Source organism: Aptenodytes forsteri, unplaced genomic scaffold, assembly GCF_000699145.1.
Source record: "Aptenodytes forsteri isolate BGI_AS27 unplaced genomic scaffold, ASM69914v1 Scaffold70, whole genome shotgun sequence".
Lineage (NCBI taxonomy): Eukaryota > Metazoa > Chordata > Aves > Sphenisciformes > Spheniscidae > Aptenodytes > Aptenodytes forsteri.
The window spans coordinates 1,010,506-1,011,402 of record NW_008795690.1 but is presented as its reverse complement, the minus strand read 5'-3'; the positions used below and the strand labels follow the sequence as shown (position 1 = coordinate 1,011,402).

Below are 897 nucleotides of genomic sequence, written 5' to 3'. Positions count from 1 at the left end.
GAAGTTCTCTCCTTTGAAGGAGTTCGTGTGTAAGGCAGCTGAGCCACTACAGCCGACTGCACGCATGCTTTCAGTTCTCTAAGCGTGAAGAAAATTGTGCTGCCTACAACTATCCTCACAGGGTACGAAGTGAAGGCAAAGAGCACAATTACGGCAGCTTCACTACCAAAAGATAACATGATTGCATGACACTTCAATTTCCAATGTGCAAGCTCACAACCCTCCGTACCAGGGCCGCAGGCCTTCATGCCCCAAACCTCCCTGCCAGAAGCCCCTACAGACACAATCAATGGCAGCCTCTTACACAACCCCCCCTGCATCGCTAAGGCGGGACCCCCTGCCGCTCCTCGGCTTCTCGAGGCGGCCGGGAAGCAGCCTACCGCCCCCTCACGAACGCCCCCGGCCCTCTCCCTCACGTAGCCGTCCCTCGCCCAGACCGGTCAGGCCGCCGGGCTATTCCCGGACCCTGCCGGCCAGAGTCCGCAGGAGCGCTACAGAGCTCACCGGGCCTCTAAGGACGTGGAGGAGACGGCCACAGCCCGGGACCAGCGAGGACGCCACAACACTCGCCAGCGGCGCGCTCTGCCCCCGCCCCCCCGGCGGGGGAGGAGGAAGCCGGCCCCTCCCAGAATGCCTCGCGCGCGGCAGAGGCTGGCGCGCCTGCGCGCTGCGCGGCCGGCTCCCAGCTCAGCGCAAGATGGCGGCGGGTGCCTCGGACCCCCTGGAAGAGATGCTGCTCTTCTCCGAGGAGGTGGACGAGAAGGCGGTCAGCGACCTGGTGGGCTCCTTGGAATCGCAGCTGGCGGGCGGCCGGGGCTCCGCCGAGGCGCCCCAGCTCAGGACCTCCGCCCCGTCCCAGCAGCAGCAGCCGCAGCAGCAGCACCACCCGGGGAGCCT

At 65.9% G+C, this 897-nt stretch overlaps 1 protein-coding gene across 1 annotated transcript in view; it reads left to right on the top strand.

The window, feature by feature from the left end:
• Nucleotides 1–289: 289 nt before the first annotated feature.
• Nucleotides 290–897, top strand: part of LOC103901903 (transcription initiation factor TFIID subunit 4) — a 151,312-nt gene continuing 150,704 nt past the window's right edge. Inside the window, 1 exon segment of the mRNA XM_019473018.1 lies at nucleotides 290–778. Within this exon segment, the coding sequence (XP_019328563.1) occupies nucleotides 290–778 (489 nt within the window).